The 15,485-nt window shown below is 46.7% G+C and overlaps 3 protein-coding genes across 3 annotated transcripts, besides 16 other annotated features; 2 read left to right on the top strand and 1 right to left on the bottom strand.

Annotated features, from left to right (window-relative positions):
• Nucleotides 1–106: a telomeric repeat.
• Nucleotides 107–225: 119 nt separating this feature from the next.
• Nucleotides 226–3,053: a dispersed repeat.
• A 189-nt stretch (nucleotides 3,054–3,242) lies between these two features.
• Nucleotides 3,243–10,420: a mobile genetic element.
• Nucleotides 3,834–5,531, bottom strand: EKO05_0008463 (uncharacterized protein; the record flags this gene model as incomplete). The annotated part of the gene is made up of 1 exon (XM_038941282.2): nucleotides 3,834–5,531. One exon carries the CDS (start codon nucleotides 5,529–5,531, stop codon nucleotides 3,834–3,836), a length of 1,698 nt encoding a protein of 565 aa, XP_038796901.2.
• Nucleotides 5,829–5,894: a tandem repeat.
• EKO05_0008462 (uncharacterized protein) lies at nucleotides 8,382–8,822 on the top strand (the record flags this gene model as incomplete). The annotated part of the gene is made up of 1 exon (XM_038941244.2): nucleotides 8,382–8,822. One exon carries the CDS (start codon nucleotides 8,382–8,384, stop codon nucleotides 8,820–8,822), a length of 441 nt encoding a protein of 146 aa, XP_038796899.2.
• EKO05_0008461 (uncharacterized protein) lies at nucleotides 9,684–10,106 on the top strand (the record flags this gene model as incomplete). The annotated part of the gene is made up of 2 exons (XM_059637310.1): nucleotides 9,684–9,702; nucleotides 9,769–10,106. 2 exons carry the CDS (start codon nucleotides 9,684–9,686, stop codon nucleotides 10,104–10,106), a joined length of 357 nt encoding a protein of 118 aa, XP_059493293.1.
• Nucleotides 10,421–10,666: a dispersed repeat.
• A 144-nt stretch (nucleotides 10,667–10,810) lies between these two features.
• Nucleotides 10,811–11,637: a mobile genetic element.
• Nucleotides 11,181–11,211: a tandem repeat.
• Nucleotides 11,477–11,485: an inverted repeat.
• Nucleotides 11,477–11,788: a mobile genetic element.
• Nucleotides 11,625–11,634: an inverted repeat.
• Nucleotides 11,625–11,711: a mobile genetic element.
• Nucleotides 11,702–11,711: an inverted repeat.
• Nucleotides 11,780–11,788: an inverted repeat.
• A 59-nt stretch (nucleotides 11,789–11,847) lies between these two features.
• Nucleotides 11,848–13,716: a mobile genetic element.
• Nucleotides 13,717–14,336: 620 nt separating this feature from the next.
• Nucleotides 14,337–14,395: a dispersed repeat.
• A 619-nt stretch (nucleotides 14,396–15,014) lies between these two features.
• Nucleotides 15,015–15,049: a tandem repeat.
• Between the last annotated feature and the right edge of the window lie 436 nt (nucleotides 15,050–15,485).

Raw genomic sequence — 15,485 nt, 5'->3', positions numbered from 1 at the left:
CCTAACCCTAACCCTAACCCTAACCCTAACCCTAACCCTAACCCTAACCCTAACCCTAACCCTAACCCTAACCCTAACCCTAACCCTAACCCTAACCCTAACCCTATTCCAATCCCCCTTCCAATCTCATCTCTCTCTCCCTTTTTTAAACCCTTCTTTACTCCTTTCCTTCCCAACTACCACTTTCTTCCATCCAAACTCCTCTCCTTTCAACACCCCTTTCTCTCTAACTTTACTTACTAACCCTAACACTCTCCCACTCTAAAACCCTAACCCTCTTCTCTTCTACTACTTCCACCTCTACACCCTTTTTTCCCTTTTCCTCTCTTTTCTTTTCTTTTTCTCTACACTTTCCCTTTTTTCTTCTACTTTTCCTTCTACCTTTACTTCTCTTTCTACTACTACTTTTACCCTAAACCCTAACTCTTCACTCACACTCTCTTCTAACTCACCCTTACCTCTTTCTCAACTCTCTACAACTCTTTAAAACTTTACTTTACTTTCTTCTCTTTTTTTTTCACTTCCTCCTCTTCTCCTTCCACTTCCTCTCTTTTCTTTTCACTTCTTCCTCTTCCACCCTTTTTTTCCCTACCTTTAAACTTCTCTAACCTCTCTTTCTAACTCCTCTTAAAACACTAAAACCCTAACCCTCACACTTACTCTCTCACCTTTTCCTTCTTCTCTTAACTTCCCTCTTACTTCTCCTACTTTTCTCTCTACTTCTCCTACTCTTTCTTACCTTTTTTTTTTCTACCTTTACCTCTCTCTTCTTACTCTTTTTACCCCATTTCTACTTTTACTTCTTACCCTACTAACTTTTCTTTTCTAAACTTATACTCTCTTTCTATACTAACACCTACCTATTATTCTTACTCTCTTCTTAACCTACTTTACTCTCTTATCTTTCTTTCTTAAACATTATTTTCTTCTTAACTAACCTCTTTTAACTTCTTTTCCTTTTCTTCTACTTCTTTCTTCTATCCTTACCTCTTACTTTCTTTACTCTATTCTTATTCTTTCTACTTTTCTAAATTTTCTTCTCAATCTCTCTCTTCTTTCTATCTCTTATCTCTTTCCCTAAACTCTTTATAAACTCTTTAAACATATACTCTCTACTTTTTACTTCTTTTTATACCTTTTCTCTTCTTTTCTCCTTATTTACTTCTTCCTCAACCTTTTTAAATTTCTAACAAACTACAACTTTCCTTTTTACTTTACTTTTTCCTTTCCTTCCTCTTTCTACACTTTTTCTCTTCAACCTTCTTTCTTTTCTCAACTTTTACTCTTTCTAATCTTTCTTTTCTTTTCACCTTCTATTTAACTACTCTTTTATTTCATACATCTTTTAATAAACTAACTTCTTCTTCTACTTTCTTCTCTTCTTTTTAATTCTTTCTTTTCATCTTTCTCTATTTTCTACTCTTTTTTCTTCATTTACTATCTTTACATCTTAATCACTTTAAATATCTTTTCTAATACTTTTACACTCTCTCTTTATTAAATACTACATTTAACTATCTTTTCTATCCTACTAACACTCTTTTAACAATTTTTTACCTTTTTCTACTTCTCTTCTTACTTTATCCTCTCTACTATTCTCTTCTCTTAACAATTCTTTCATTTCTCTTTTCTTTCCTTTTCTTCTTTTATACATCTCTTAACCCTATCTCTGCTACTTGCGCGCTGTTATACTGCTGCATGAACAACACTACTCTGATTGCTACTACCATTGTGTTGCTGAAAAAAATTCGCCTTAAAACCGCTCTCTATACCGCTTATCTATCTCTATAACTGCCTCTTCACTCTTGTGTAACACTTGACGGGCCTACCGCCCACCCACTTTCTCTTCTTCACCCTGCTTACCTGCTACTCTTCTCTATCCCGCTTCACGGTCTTAAACACCTCCCCTCCTTCACTCTTAACCGCATCGCTCCGGGGGCACATCCACGGGCCCCCCCGCCCAACCCTCTACCCCCCTCTCCCATGATACCTTATCACGGGCCCACCGCCCACCCTTATTCTACTCTCTTCTCTCCTTCATCCTTTGCTCGTGATGCCTTATCACGGCCCCACCCACCTCCCCTCTTTCTCCTTTACCCTCTACCGCCCTGCCCAACTGCTTTGTGACACCTGACGGGCCCTCCGCCCGCCCCTCTCTTACGCACTACGGCATCTACAGGTTCAGGAATGCCTTTCTGGGCTGCGGCACCACAATCGGATTTGCCAAACTTCCCCTAACTACTGTTCTATCTTGTGACAATACTATGTAAACGCCCAAAACACCTTGCTCCACGTCATTTTTATCCTGTTCTATCTTTCCAATCTACCTGATACCCTGTTCAAATGCCCTTTCCCTCTACCATTCATTCTTATACCCGATTTACAAAGCAACCAACCCTGCCTAATCTAAATTCGCGCGATTAACGCGATTGACGCCCTCTTGCACGAATAACTTCTTGTACCTCTCCCATCCACCATCCTGCTGGCTCTTCTACCTATTGCGCATGTCTTTCTCAACTACTCTACTATCTATCCAAATTTACTTTGTCCTGACTCTCACTTTCTTCAATACGCACGGCTGCTTTTGGATGGGGACTTACTTGGTTTGGTCTGCTCTCTCCGGATTGTGGGCTCTTCCTGGATCGGGGGCTCTTCTTAAATGATTGGCTCTTACTACTTGGGGGCACTGATGTGGACTCCCTTGGCTTGCAGGGACCACTTTCAGGCCACTTTGGGGGACTACTTTCGGACCACTTAGGGTGGCGCACTACTTGGCGCGCTACTTGGGGAACCACGTAGGGAACTACTTAGGAACCACTTGGATTAGGGGACCTACTCGGGTTGGACGTGCCACTCGGGTGGGGCAACCACTTGGGTTGACGCACTACTTGTGGAACTACTTGGGGAACCACGCGGGTTTGTGCTGACTACGCGGCTTGATGCTGACCATGTAACTATGTGGATTGATGCTTACTGCGCAGGTTGATGCTTACTACGCGGGTTAATGCTGACTATGCGGGTTGGTGCTGACTACGTGGATTGGGGGATCCGCATGGGTTGGGGGCTCTACTTGGGTCAGGGGCTCTACTTGGGTTGGGGGCTCTACTTGGGTCGGGGGCTCTACTTGGGTTAGGGGATCCGCATGGGTTGGGGGCTCTACTTGGGTTGGGGGTTCTACTTAAGTTGGGGGATCCGTATGGGTTGGGGGCTCTACTTGGGTTGGGGGGCTCTACTTGGGTTGGCGGGTATTACTTGGGTTGGCGGGTATCACTCGGGTTGTGGGGACTACTTTGGTTGGTGGCCCTTCTCTGGGCGTTTCTTTCTACGTCTCTGAAGTGTCTGTGTTGCTATTTGGCTGTTTTGCACTTTCTGACTTGTGATCACTGTGTAGTCGCAAGTCAGCCTACAGCACGTTTCTCCTGACTTCTCCTGACCTAAGGTTTCGGGTTACGGTTATATCAAACACATTCTTTCTAGTCTGCTAAATACGACTGCACATGCCCCTTCTCCCAAGCATATAGGAAACGACACATCTGGCTCGCGTCTCTCTAGCCCATCTTGATCTTTAATCCGAGCCACTTGTAAAGCCGGAGCTCATCGCTACCGTGCACAATCGCGGCGTCTTGCATCTGCTGCTCCAGCCATGGCGTGCACATCAGTGGCTGGCAGGCAAGCAGCGCAGCTACTGCTCTCTGGAGCACTCCATCGTACTAGCAAGGCACATGCATCCCTTGTGTCTTAAACGCACCCTGTATGCTTGTTTCCTCCCACTTGTTGCAGATGGCTTAGGGCGCCCAGCAGTAAAAACACCGCGCATACTTCTCCCACTTCACTTAGTGCATAGATTTCACCTTAGACTCTATTAATATCATCTGCGCTCCGCTGGCCTTTGAACAGTCCTTCCAGTCGTGGCGCGCCGGGTCAGCCTGAGTGGCCATGCAGATGGCGCACGCATTGCTCCAGCGCTGGAAGTGCTGCTCTAGCCGCTCCAGGTCATATACTTTTTGTTCTGTCCTTCGCCGTTGCCAGATCTTAACCCTCCGCTCTTTAACGACTATAGCTCGCTCTATACATCTGCGCTGCTCCTCTGCTGCCACCGCCGCAGTGTCGGCCTGCGTCTCCTCTGGCTCTTCCTGCTCTTCTTCGACGGCTTGTCGCTTGGTACTACCGGGGTGTCGCTCGCATAGATCACACTTCGACTCTCCCATCTTGCATTGCTGCCTGTTCTGTCTGCCGTCCATGTGCTTGTCTATCGCGATTCGCTGACAGGATTCGACTGTCATAAACTCCTTTGCAGGTCGCTCCAGCTTGTAGCCGAGCGCCTTCTCTACCCTCCCCTCTTTTGTTACATAGCACGCTCTCATAACAATAGACTCGCTGTCGAGCCCCGTTCGTCCCGCCCGGCTGCTCTCTTGCACATATTGGAGCAGCAGGGGACACATGGCAACGTGGATCACCACCCAGACGCCTGCAGCGTCAAGCCTAAGACCTAGCATGTTCGTGGCTGTACAAAGCTTCTCTATGCCTAGGGTGAAGCTTCGCACCATGCGTGCCTTTTCCTCGTCTGAGCCCATCTGACGGTAGTATGCAGAGCACTGCAGAAGCTTCGCAAGCCGTTTCGTCTCGTCCACAGTTGGACAATAGACGATGATCTGCGCCTTGGGTCCGTACCTACTCCTCTTCGCAGCCACGAGCTTAATAAGTACTTTTTCTAGCGTGCTACGTGTGTACTCTAGCACCTGGTACGTAATGTTCGTTCGCGTGGTGCGTTCATCGCAGTATATGGTTACAGTCTGGGCATCAAGCCCTGCGGTGTGCAAGAAGGCGGGCTGCAGCGTGGGCGGCAAGGTTGCAGTCAGGTAGACAACCTGTGTGCCCTTCTCCGTCATCTCCACCATCTTGAGGAGGTCTGGCCGCCAGTCCTGTGTCGACTCCAGCAGCACGTGGCACTCGTCTATCACGATACGATCTAGCTGATGGAGCATGCGCTTTTCGTTAATAAACCTGCCGAACGCCTTCGTGACTGCGCTCTCAGGCGTCACTAGCACAATACGAGCCCAGTACGGCGGTCTTCTTCCATCCCACTTCGCGCAGGGGATGCTGAGCTGGTCGCAGCGATCTTGCAGATCGTCTCGCAAGGCATTCAACGGAGCCACGACCACGGAGACGCCGCCTGGCGAGACAGACGCGGGCAGCATGAACAGCATACTCTTGCCGGTGCCGGTAGCCATAACAACTAGCACGCGCAGCCGTCGCTGCATCACAGCCTTGAGGCTTTCTTCTTGCTTGCCACGATACTCGGCGTCCGGCCGTCCAGCGAGTCGCCTGAACTCTGCCTTGAGGTCCACCATCGCGAGCGACGACCAGCGCTGGAGCGCCTGCTTCTCTTGCTGCGCTACCATCTCTGCGCAAACACCGGGGTGCATGCGGCCGTCCTCCCAGGCGGATGCAAACTCCAGCACGCGATGCCAGTCCATGCTCACCCGCCGGAACTCCTCCTGCTTAGCCATGGTCTGAAAGGGAGACTCCATTATGGAGCGGCCGTAGTTGCCCTCCTCTGTTTTAAGGCTGTGGCCGGACTGCAACGCTTGCGCGTTGCTCTTCGCCGGCGCTTTGTTCTAGTAGAGCACTTCCAACCAGTCGCGTGCTTGTCCATCTCTTGCCAGCTCTCGGTGGATGGCTGGGTAGGCATGCCGCCAGGCGCGGGTGCCGAGAGCGGTGTTCATGTACTGAAAGGTCTGCTTGCGCAGGACACGGCGTATGCGATTGGTGCCCCAGTACCCGTCTGGGTTAGCGGATCGTGCCTTCTTACGGTCGGCTTCGCCGTACTCGTCTCCGTCGTCGCTCTCTTCGCTATCGCTCTCGTCGCCCCACTGCTCCTCCGGCTCTGGCTCCCAGATGAAAGCGGTAGGGCGGGCAACGCCATTGTGCAGCATCTGGAGATCATCTATAAACGGTCGACCGAGCCCAAGGAAGTACACCACCAGCTCACCCACCTCCCAGGGAACATAGCGGTGGATCGTCTTAACACGCTTGCTAAAGCTATACCCCTTGTGGTACGTAGTGGTGAAGGATACCAGGCCACCCTCTACAAACACCCCCTGATACCCTACCCCGTCTGCACTGTTCTCGCACTGTATCGAGGTAATCTCTGTCCCGCGACCAGGCCCGCCGCCAGACATGTGAACAAGCGTGAAGAGGCCTTCTTTAAACTAACGCACTCCTTTCATGTACCTAGCTACAGCGTCATTGCGCCATAGCGTCCGTTCCGGCCGTTGTGTGCTATCTATCCCACGAATGAATCTCTCCCTTAGCGGAGCCTCGTCCAACACCCGGTCTAGAAGCCAGTCTTGCTATCTATCTAGCTGGTTGTCGGGGTGCTTCAGAAAGCTCCAGCCCGTAGCCAGCTCGGCTGGCTGATCGACGAGTTTGTCCACGGACACCTCTGGAAGCGGGGTGGTCCCGGGTCGCACGCAACCCCTTTCGTCTAGATCCAAGAGTAGGACGTCCTTAAATAGCTGCAACCGCACTGTCTCGCAGAGTCCCTTCACTATCGACCGGAGATCGGCTAGCGAAAAGCTCTGCTTGTCAATGAGAAGCCGATCTCCATCCCACGACACGATACCGGGAGTATTACGTCGCTTTGCCTGTGTTCTAGCTAGCGTACGCAAGCGGAGCATTCGATTCATAGGACTAGGTGTGCCTTTAAAGTCGGACAGCGTCATAAACTGTTCAGACATGTCTTTAACTAGCTCATACGCAGTAGGTGCTGTACAAGGGTCTTTCTGAAGCGCTTTATCTCGCTGGCAGCGGGCATGATGCACTACAAGCGCTTTCGAGGTAGTGATTAAAGCAGACAGCGTTGGCGAGAACTCGTGCGCCGGAACCCACCCACCGCCATGGTGATCAGGCTTGAGGCCGAGGACAGCCACTCCGCTCAGCAGTGCGCTCTCGTGCTCGTCGCCAGTCAGGCTGTGGTTGAGCAAGGCGATCCAAAAGCGCAGGCATCGCTCTTCTAGTTTCTCTTTCTTCGCAGCGTTGTCTGAGCGGGCTATTTGCTGGAGTGACACCAAGAGGGCGTCTTGCGTGCTGGTAAGTTTGTATGGCGGCCGCTCGACCTGGTCATATGTGCGCCACAGGTAGCAGAGGATGCTTACCAGCTTCTGGCTGTACTTCTTGATCGTACCGACTCAATGCCTAGCGTAGAAGGGCCGCTCGTTCGATTCTGCGCCTGCCTCACGTCGCTCGATAATCTCCAGTGCGAGTCTGCCGACAACCTCAGCTTGGCTGCTATTGAACGCTTTTTGTATCAGCCGCTCTATAGCTTTGCAAACATCGCGTAAGCCCGTGTCGTTAAACGCTACTTCTTCCTTCCCACGCGCGTCTACCTCCCCACCAGCTAGCTGTTTAGCGCGCAGAAGTGCCGCCCTTGGGATACCTTGTAGGTGCGGGACCCATTCTGTGAGCTCTAGCCACGGATCAGCCTGCGAACGGATGCCCTCTTTAATCTTATCCTGCGCTGCTGCTGCCTTACGCTCTTCTCGCTGATGCTGGCGATCTGCCTTCACTCTCTGGGAGATGTCTGCTAGAGTCGCAGCTCCAACGCTCGTCTCGACTGCAACATACGCCGGCCAGCCAACAGCTCTAAACAAGCGCTGGCAGGATTGGCTGTCTCGCCATACTTGGTTGCGCGAGTGCTTGCTCTTTTGCCTTATATCTCCCCCTCGCTTTTGTTTGTTCACCCAGCCATGCTCATCCTTGCAATGTTTCTGCATGCCCTGCAGCGAGATGCAGGTATACCAACAACGCTCCGACAAGCATACCAGCCCGTCTTCTCGGCTTTTCAGACCAAAGATGGGCTCCTTAGCCGGCCTTGGTACACGCACGTCTCCTGGACTCTACGCAAGGTTTGGTAGCGCGCGTACAGCTGCCGCCAGGCTCTTGCGCGTAGCGACTGTGACCTTGGGATGGCGCTCTTTGAGGTGCGTAACGATCTGCGCTGGTGGAATAGCAGTGGCACATGGTTTACAAACTACGACTTGAAGTTCAGGCTGGTGTTTAAACAGCTGCGCAAATAGTTCTATAGTGTAAGGAGCAGAAGGGACACAAGTGGGCGCTATGCAACACGTCCGTTGGCCTAGTGTTTGCTATCCCCTGGCATATTGATCGACAGACTGTGTATCGATCTTGCTTTTGGTTTAATTGCGCTCCCAGCTCTGCTAATGCTGGTTGGTGAGGGCGTCGTGGTACATCCGTGTGCGGCCTGACTTTCGGTGCCGCGGTGTGACCGCGTCAGAACCTCAACAACACCTAACCCCCTTTCCGCACAACCTTCGTCCAAACTTCTGCTTGCAACCTCATTTGCAGTACACAAGTCGATAATGCACTGGTTGGCAGCATTAGACAGCGCCGCAGAGCGGTTTGATGGCGGTCGTTGGAGCTTTCCTCTGGCCAGCGAAGCTGACTTCGTTCGCAACTACGCGTACGAGCCGCCGAATGAGGACTACAAGAAGCTCTTCTTCTGCCGAGCGACTATCTTACGCTCGCAGCGTGATCCAGGTGCTCGTCCGCACAGCGCAGGATGGCTGATCCCCACCCGTGACGATGCCAGCGTCTGCAAGCCCGTCTTCATTGCCTACTCCGTCTTGTCAGCGATCTGGCTTCTGCGCGAGACGCTCGCCGACGACGTCCTGCCTGACAATATCTGGGATCGTCTGGTCTGCGCGGCCGAGTCGCTTGCGGAGGACGGGATGGAAGAGCCGCCGTCTGCGCAGAAGCCCTTTGCTTCCCCTTCACAACAGGCCTCCGCTCCACCCCCGTAACAAAAGAAGCGGCCACACCTATCTGCGCCGGCCCCTACACCAAAGCGCGCTCGAACAACTACCAATAAGACACATCCAGCCAGCCCTTAGCTGTCACAGCCTAGCGAACCAGATAAGCAGCTAAAAGACTCCCCTCTGCACATCACTACCATCTCTAACAACAACCGCCGTGCGGAGCAAAAACGCAGCAGGACACTCGCCACTTCGCGTGCGAAGAAGCGGCTTGCCCTTGGTCTGGTAGCACCTGGCAACAAGGCTCCTCTTCCAGAGCAGGCTGCCTACACCTCTATTGTGCAAAAGGACGAGTCTGTCGTCGCCTGGATCATTAAGCAGCCGGTCTCTGATGACACGGACTTCTACAGCTCCACCCAAACTCCCTACCTTACGGCCTGCACCCTTCTAGAGAAAGTGCGCGTGCTTAGAAACCAGTCCTCTCGGTACCACGCTGCCCAGTTCCTGCAGGCTTAGCGAGAACGTGGCTCACCCTTCAGAGGTGGCGGCGAGCTCGCTGGCAGCCAGAGCAGGACCGGTGCGGGAGCTAAGCGCTTGCAGCTGCTGAGTGTGCGCAATAATGCTGACAGGGATTTCTGCTTTGCCTGGAACATGTGCACATGTTACGAAGCAGAGCTAGCAGCTGTCTATATCGAGTCTCGATGGGCGTCAGCTCTCCTAGGTCAAGCATACTCTAACAAGATAGCGCAGATCTGGCATAACAACTTTGTATCTAGCAACGACAGGACGCAAAATTGATACGGAAAGGGACAGATCCGCACAGAGGCAGTTGCAGCGCTAGTAGAGTTAGTTAGTCCTAACGCTACTGAGAAGGACAAGCAGGTGTTTAGACGACGGTTAGGCCAAGCCATGCGCTGGTACTCCATTAGTCAGGAGCTAGGCTGGGGCATTCTGACCCTGATACCACACGACGAGATTGTAAATCGCTAGATAGAACGCACCCTCTGTATAGGCCAGCTGCATGTCTGGATTGAGCTACTTAAGAAGGAGTGTCTAGACATTTGTGCAGCTAGCAAGGCACTTAAGAACTGGTTAGGGCCAGAGGGAATTGCTGGCGGGCCCATCAACGAGAAGAAAACGCTGAGCATTGAGGCGGAGGCGCCAGCAACCATCTACGAGGTGGAAGAGATTCAAGACAGCGAAGACGACGAAACTGACAACAGCGTTGACGACAGCACTAGAGAGCAAAGTCATGCTTCGCTGAAGAGTCCTATGCCAGCTCTGCGGTTGCGTCAGCTAACTTTGCTTGAATTGTTCCATCCTGTAGAGTAGATGTTACCTGCGCTTAACTCTGAACATTGTGCTACATACCTTATCGATACTGCCCTATAACATTGCAAACATCAATATTGAAACATCTACTATATTCCACTCACGTACTGTATGCTCGATTCTTCTAGAAATTCAACATACAATTGGGACGCACTTTGTACACGTTCCGCAATCGTTGCAGCAATATTTGACTTCAGGAACAGCGAACAAATTCACGCTGAAAAAGCGAACAAATACAGTCGAGTGTCTGTGCTCACGCTAAAATTTACATAGGCAAAGCGAACAAATACACTGTCTTTGTTCGTATAATCACTGGGAGGTGTTAATTAGGGTCTATATTATATATGTGTTTGCTAACAAATCTAAGAAAAAAAGACAATTGCTAATATGCCAGATTTACTGTACTTTAATTAACCTAAACCCCTCTGCTGTAAACCTTATTTTTTGTCTTGTCTAAAGTCCCACCAGAGCTAGTTAGGGGTGAGCGACCCGCTATACCCAACCCAGTTGGCTGCCGAAATCTAGTAAGTACGACACAGAAAAGCACCTAATCCCCTCCAATAGGCTTACATCTCAATGGTTCATTAGGGCTCGGAAAAGGTAGCAAAGCTAGCACGTGACGAGATAGACTCAATGAGCCATTGGGCTCGTTGGGGACGATCAACAATACACTACACTTTGCATCAAGCATAACCTTCCACTACATTAGTAGTTTAGCTATTATTAGAGACTTTAATAATCTAGTTTTAAAGTAGATTCTCTTCTTTATACTAGGTAGAGAGGTAGTAGTAAATCTTAAAGATAAGAAAGACTAGAATAGCCTATTCTTTAGTATTAATACTTACTATAGCTATAGTCTACTTCTAGTTATCTAGTTAGATAGTCTTTAGCTAACCTTGTTGTTTTAAAGCTATAACAACTACTTCTAGAAAGATCTAGCCTATTATAAAGTCTATCTTGTTAAAGTTATATATATCTTTATTCTATATACTATAGTAACTAGACTTAGCTTTAACGTTAGCTACTAGACTAAACTAGCTCTCTAGAATCTTAGAATTCTTATAGAAAGCTCTTTTATAGTTATACTTATAATTAAACTTAACTTTAAGCTCTAGGTATTACTTAACAAACATGCTAGGCTAGTGTATGCTAATGGAGTCTAGATTACGCTTAGCGCGTAAAGAATTAGCTATAGCAGCTATATCTAAAAGCTAAGAGGAAAATTCTTGCAAGTATAGCTTAAAAATATATTTAATAAATATTTTTTCATTATTATTATTTAGCTTTTATAAGTTAGCTATAGAATTAGTATGTAGGGATTATTCTATATATTAGTTACTTAGTGTCTTTTAAGAAACTCTATAGATAGCTATAGTATATTACTAAGAGAGAGTTACGTTTTGTTTAAAATTCTAGATTATAAGCTATATCTAAGCTTTCTTTAATATGTCTAAATAGTAGTGTTAAGAAGGTATTAGTGTAGAAAGAGTAGTTTAGTAGAGACTTAGTAAAAGTAGATAACTTGTCTATTTAGACAACTTATATATAGAGTATATTATACTAGAATATAACTTTATATAGTATATATCTAATAAGACAACTTATAGTAGTAGTAAAATAAATAGTAAGATCTTTACTAGAATTATTTTATCTATATTATAGACAGAGCTGTTCTACTATAGTAGTAGGTAGACATTGTATATAGATAAGAACTTATTATATATACTATAAAAGAATTTTAACTAACGTACTCTATAGGTGAGCATATTAAACAGGTAAGCAGATTACTCTACTAAGACCACACTAAACCTCTACTCTATTATAGCTTACATCAGCCTACTTTAGCCTTATATATAGTAGTGCAAGACATTATGTTAATTAGAATTATCTTCTACAGCCTTCTTACATGTACGTAAGTTATATCTAACATTGTAGCACTTTGTACAGCGTCTTTAGGTTACTTCCCCTCCTTTAGCGCGCACTTGCTTCTTTACCTTCTTACTATTACTACACACCCTAAACTTAGTTAAAGTAGTTAATTAAAGGCCTTCCTTAGCTGTTAGGACCCCCTCCTCCTGTAACTGCTTTCTTTTATTTAATTTGCGTTGCATAGCAGCCTTATTTGCTGTTTAAAGCCTAGTAATCTCCTTTTTAGCTAACACTAGCTTATACGCAAAAATATTTACGCCTTTAGTAAGCTTTTTAAAGGCCTTAACTATTAAAATTAGTAAGCTGCTTATATGCCTTTAAATTGTCTCTTAAACTAGCGTTAATTGCAACCCTAATTGCAGCGTATTACTTAGGGTTTAGGACTACTAGAGAGTATCTTCTACAGGAGGTAGCAGTAGGGTACGTAGGCGGACATTAAGACCTATTATAACCTGTTCTAGGTTAAAGGGGACTATGCTAGCGCCTTAGAAGCCTTCTTAGATATTGCTAGAAGTAAATATCTCCTTATAGGCGCCTATAAAGCATAGTAGAAACTTAGTTTTAGTAATATAAGTAATGTAGTTATATATAAGATCCTTAGCTTAGCGCCTATACGCCTTCTTTAAAGGGGCAAAACAGCCTATATCTAGTAGCTATAAGAGGTGTAATAAGTGTAGAGGTATACATAGTATAATAATCTTTACTTCCTTATAGTATTATTAGAAGTTAAGGGAGTTATAGCTCTTGTAGCTATTAATAAGGAGCATCTAGTGTACTCTTTAGGTGCGCGTCTTTGTATAGGCATTAAAGTGCTGTAACTAGTCTAGACTAAGCTTGTTAGTAGTCTATCTATTCTTAGAGACTCTAATAACCTAATTATAGGGCAGATTGTCTTCTTTATACTAGGTAGAGAGGTAGTTGCAGCCTTTAAAGATAATAAAGGGTAGAATAGCCTACCCTATGCTATTAATGCCCTGTATAACTATTGTCTACTTACAGTTACTCTGCTACACTACCTTTAGCTGTCCTTAACGCTCTAAGCCTATAACAACTACTCCTGTTAATATCTAGCCTATTCTAAAGCCTGTCTTATTAAAGTTATATGTGTTATTATCCTAGATACTATACTTAGCTTTAATATTTGCTATAAGCCTAAACTAGCCTTGTATAATCTCTAGATCCTTATAGAGGGCTCTCTTATAGTTGTACTTGTAATTCAACTTTACTTTAAGATTAGGGCAGCGCTTAATAAATATATTAGGCTAATTTGTGCTAATATAGCCTATATTACGCTTAGCACGCAAAGAATTAGCTATATTAGCTACAGCAGCTAGCTAAGAGGCAAATCCTTGTGTATCTAGCTTAAGGATATACTTAGTAATTATGTCCTCCTTAGTCTAGTCTATAATCTGTTAAACTAGCGTATAATTAGCTTATATAGGTTATTCTATATATTAAGCATATTATATACTGTAAGGCGCGTTATATATAGCTGCAGCGCGTTACAGAGTAAGTGTTACGTCTTATTTAATTGCCTAGAGCGTAAGCTATATTGCAGCTTCTCTTAAGGGTGTAGATTAATGTTATTATTAAGGCATTGCGTGGTATAGTGGAGGTTTAGTGTGGTCTTAGCAGAGTAATCTACTTACCTGTTTAATCTGCTTACCTGTAGAGTACGTTATATACATCTTTATAGCTAGAACTATATCTTAGAGTTTATAAAGTCTCTAGACCTATTAATTATAGAGACCTAGATATATAGGTCAAAATGTAAGAGAATAGTTTAGTTCTATTAGATATAGGTAAGTTTAGACTTACGTAACATTAATAAAACTATTAAGGCTATCTAAAGCGCCTTATAAAATACTAGAATTTTACACAAGAACGTGTAACAAAACTTTAGCTATTAATACTACGTAGTTGTGCTGCAATTGAGCTTTATTTACTGTGGTTGTGCCTTGCTGATTTTGGTGGGTGGCCCGGGCTTATATCCCGCTTTTTCTGCATCATGAAAGGGCCTATCGCTGCTCGATTCTAGTAGCTTCCCGGCCCTTGTACAACGACTTTTCTCCTCCTTCGCGGCTTCCACGGTGCCGTCGCTCCTCACGATCTCAAAATGTTCTTCACCTTAACTTTCTTCTACCTAATTATGCTGTAATTCTTAATTGCCACTACTAGCTTGTTGTGTATGGCACGACACAACAAAGGCCAATTTAGAGCATATCAACAAGCTGCTCACATTGTAGGAGGTCTTGGGTTTATGGGTCTTGTGCACTATTGGTATCTAGCTATCCTCACTGCTGTAACGACGCAGGATGATAGAAGTCTCTGATAGATGTGGGCATCCGCTACGAGGTGTATGGGAGCACTGGGATAGTTCACACAGAGAATTGTTCTATTCCTATAGGTCTTGTACAAAAGAATACTTAAAAACTAGCTATCTATGCCTGTTAACCTTGTGCCTTTTATACCTTATAAGAGTTAGAAAGAATCAGAGTGCTGGCCTGGGGTGTGGGGTGGACACGGATGTAACGGCACTGAGTCGGTGATGAGTCGGAGAGGAATCGGACAAGGCTTTGGGTGACTGGTGCGTTACAACCGCTTGCGAAGATGTTAACATCTCATGCCCATTTCCTGTCCTGGACTTGAGCAGCAACGTGTTCCCCAAGACGGACGCCACTACTGTAAGTGGCAAGTGGGGTTGATGAGCTTGAGATCTCCAAGCTAGGAAGGCGAACAGGTGTCGTCGTTCTGCATGTGGATGGCACACGCACAAATTTCTGGAAGTGGGAAATAGCCAGAAGAACGTGTATCAGGAGAATGCCTTGGTTTTGGGTGTTGTGATCATAGACGCTATTTGCGCCTCAGCATTTTGTCGGATGTTTAAAGCCCCGTCCGCCACTAGGTCTGCAAGGGGCGACCATGAACGGGCTCCATAGAAGCTCTTCGACGAAATCCCCGTCACCTGCCACTACTGTATGTACTGTACTCTGCTGTGCTGTGCTGTGCTGTGCAAAAACCGATGGCATCGCGGCATAGGATCTGTGTCCCTGTAGGATTGCGCAGCTGCCGTTGCAGTGCGAAAGGGCTGCCCCTGCATAAGCCACAGCAGTGTGTGTCCCAGCACCTAGCTAGGGAGGGTCGTTAATGTGGGTATTCTGCAACCTACCTGTGCACCTTCCTGCAATTTCTCACCGCCAGCAAGTTGTCTGGGAATCATTGCCAGTATCGAAGCTCGTACGTCAGTCTAGGAAACTTAGTCCGTAGCGCAACAAAACTCTGGATACGAAGGGGCACGCCGCCGTCAGCTAGATACACACCACCCATACACACCAGAAAGCAACATTTATCACTGCCCACGTCTAGCATAGCGTTGTGTTTAGTATTCTTAATACTAACGCGCCCATCACACATGCACATGCAGTACCCAGCAACGGGCTTCGCTCCCAT

This window comes from Ascochyta rabiei, chromosome 14, assembly GCF_004011695.2.
Source record: "Ascochyta rabiei chromosome 14, complete sequence".
Taxonomy (NCBI): domain Eukaryota; kingdom Fungi; phylum Ascomycota; class Dothideomycetes; order Pleosporales; family Didymellaceae; genus Ascochyta; species Ascochyta rabiei.
This window is presented reverse-complemented; position numbering and strand designations above follow the sequence as displayed.